The 2276-nt window shown below is 32.8% G+C and overlaps 1 protein-coding gene across 1 annotated transcript; it reads left to right on the top strand.

The window, feature by feature from the left end:
* The first annotated feature begins 467 nt into the window (after positions 1-467).
* Positions 468-2026, top strand: LOC111689436 (sulfotransferase 1 family member D1-like). The gene is made up of 5 exons (XM_023451907.2): positions 468-1049; positions 1111-1240; positions 1303-1630; positions 1691-1757; positions 1832-2026. Exons 1-5 carry the CDS (start codon positions 718-720, stop codon positions 1965-1967), a joined length of 993 nt encoding a protein of 330 aa, XP_023307675.2. The 5' UTR covers positions 468-717; the 3' UTR covers positions 1968-2026.
* The last annotated feature ends 250 nt before the right edge of the window (positions 2027-2276 follow it).

Genomic DNA, 2276 nt, shown 5'->3' with positions numbered 1-2276 from the left:
TTCTGTTCTAGTTCTGTTCTGTTCTAGTTCTGTTCTAGTTCTGTTCTAGTTCTGTTCTAGTTCTGTTCTAGTTCTGTTCTAGTTCTGTTCTAGTTCTGTTCTATTTCTAGTTATGTTCTAGTTCTGTTCCAGGATAGTTCAAGTTCTTTTCTAGTTCTGTTCCAGGATAGTTCAAGTTCTTTTCTAGTTCGGTAGAATACGAGTTGCTATAGATGAGTTTTAGTAGTTTTTACTTAGGCGTTGCTAATGTTAATTTGATATTAACTAAAATAAACTAAAACAGTACAGGTAATAATAAAATTACTATTTTTAAAGTATTTTCAACCAAATTAAAGAACCTGCTATAAAATTCATGAGTAACTTTATAACCGTTTTATTATGCTGTTTGTTATTTTCTCAGTATCTCTAAAATATACCTTTAAAATCTAGTGAAGATTTTGAAAACGTCTTCATTGTAGTCTTCTAATCACAGCATTGTAAATGACAACAAAACAAATCATAAAATAATTATTATAGTATAATATCTGGATTTTAAGTTTTTTGCCAAAACTGATTTTGTTGAGGGATTAAAAACGTGGTGCCATGGTTATCTAATCATAGACTGAAGGTGAAATTTAAGGGAACTTAAACTAAAAAATATAATTGGTTACTACTTATGTTAAAGACCAGTGATTTAGTTGTTGCACCGTTTTTGATCGAGAAACACTGTCTAACAAGATGGTAGCTACAGCAGACCTTCTAAAGACGATCGAACATGTAAGCGAGGCCTCTAAGACGAGGTTACGTCCAATGAAAAAGTATGCTACCGAGGGTAAAAATATTCCCTTAAAGAAAAACTGGTCGGAGACCTGGTGTACTTTGTCCGCTCATTTTGAGACGGTGTGTGATCAATATCTTAATTTGGAATTGCGTAAAGATGATGTTTTTGTGGTTACTTTTATGAAATGTGGCACAACTTGGATGCAAGAGTGCGCCTGGTTGTTGCTAAACGACTTGGACTATGAGAAGTCTAAAGAGGAGGTTGTCATGATCAGGAGTCCTTTCTTAGAGTGAGGCAATAAAGCATTTAGAAATCTTGTTAAAATACTAACATCATAAGTATATTTTTAGTTTTCACAGCATTACACCTGGTCTACGAAATCACGTTGAGTTGATTGAGAAACTACCCAGTCCCCGTTTAATCAAATCCCATTTACCGGCCAATTTATTGCCTTTACAAATTTGGGAAAAGAAACAAAAGGTGAATGTTTAGATATTAATCTATAGTCCATATAAAAACTAACACTTTCACTCCAATTACAGATCATTTATGTTGCCCGCAATGTTAAGGATGTAATTGTCTCCTGCTATCACTTTGTCAAAAACTTACAGATGTGGCAAGGTGACAATTTCCATGAGTTTGTCGAAGATTTTCTTAATAATGACATTATTTATACACACTTCTGGTCGCATATAGTGGACTTTTGGAAAATGCGTAATGAGTCCTTCATATTCTTTGTCACCTATGAAGAAATGAAACGTGATTTGCCAAAGGTTTTGCAAAGACTGTGTGTGTTCCTAGAAAGACCTCAATTATCGGAGAAGGAAATGGAAGGACTTTTGGAGCATTTATCATTTGATAGTATGAGAAGTAAGTGCTTTAGCTGAGCAACTTTTAAATAGTTATGAAAATAATTGCGACCATTTTTAGATAATAAGAAAACCAATTTGACTTATTTACTTAAAGACGGCAATCCTGCCGTGAAGGAGGAGTTCCAGTACGTTATTTTTTTTTGAAATTTTTAAAAATGTTATAGGTTTTTTATCTTAATATTAAAATTTATCTCATTAGATTCATGCGTCGCGGCATTGTGGGTTCGTTTAAGGATGAATTAACTCCCGAGCTGATCGCTAGAATCGACAAATGGTCTGCAGACTTTTTAGCTCAACATGGTTTAAAAGAAGAGGATATTTTTGGAAAACTTTAAGTTGCAACAGTAGTAGGTATTTAGAAATTTATCGATGTATTTATGTAAGATTTTTAGGATATAGAGCAAAAAAATTAAATACAGTTTTTAAAAACTTTTATTATGCGATTTTTTCTAAAAGAATATTTAAAAATAACACAGAAAGCCTTATTTCAGTTTCCGTTTTAGTGCTACTTCAGTCATTGATCAGTTGTAGATTATTTCTACTTCAGTTCTAGTTCAGTTCTAGTTCAGTTCAAGTTCAGTTCTAGTTCAGTTCTAGTTCAGTTCTAGTTCAGTTCTAGTTCAGTTCTAGTTCAGTTCTAGTTC

Source organism: Lucilia cuprina, chromosome 5, assembly GCF_022045245.1.
Source record: "Lucilia cuprina isolate Lc7/37 chromosome 5, ASM2204524v1, whole genome shotgun sequence".
Classification (NCBI taxonomy): Eukaryota; Metazoa; Arthropoda; class Insecta; order Diptera; family Calliphoridae; genus Lucilia; species Lucilia cuprina.
The sequence above is the reverse complement of the archived record's forward strand: the minus strand, read 5'-3'. Positions and strand labels throughout refer to the sequence as shown.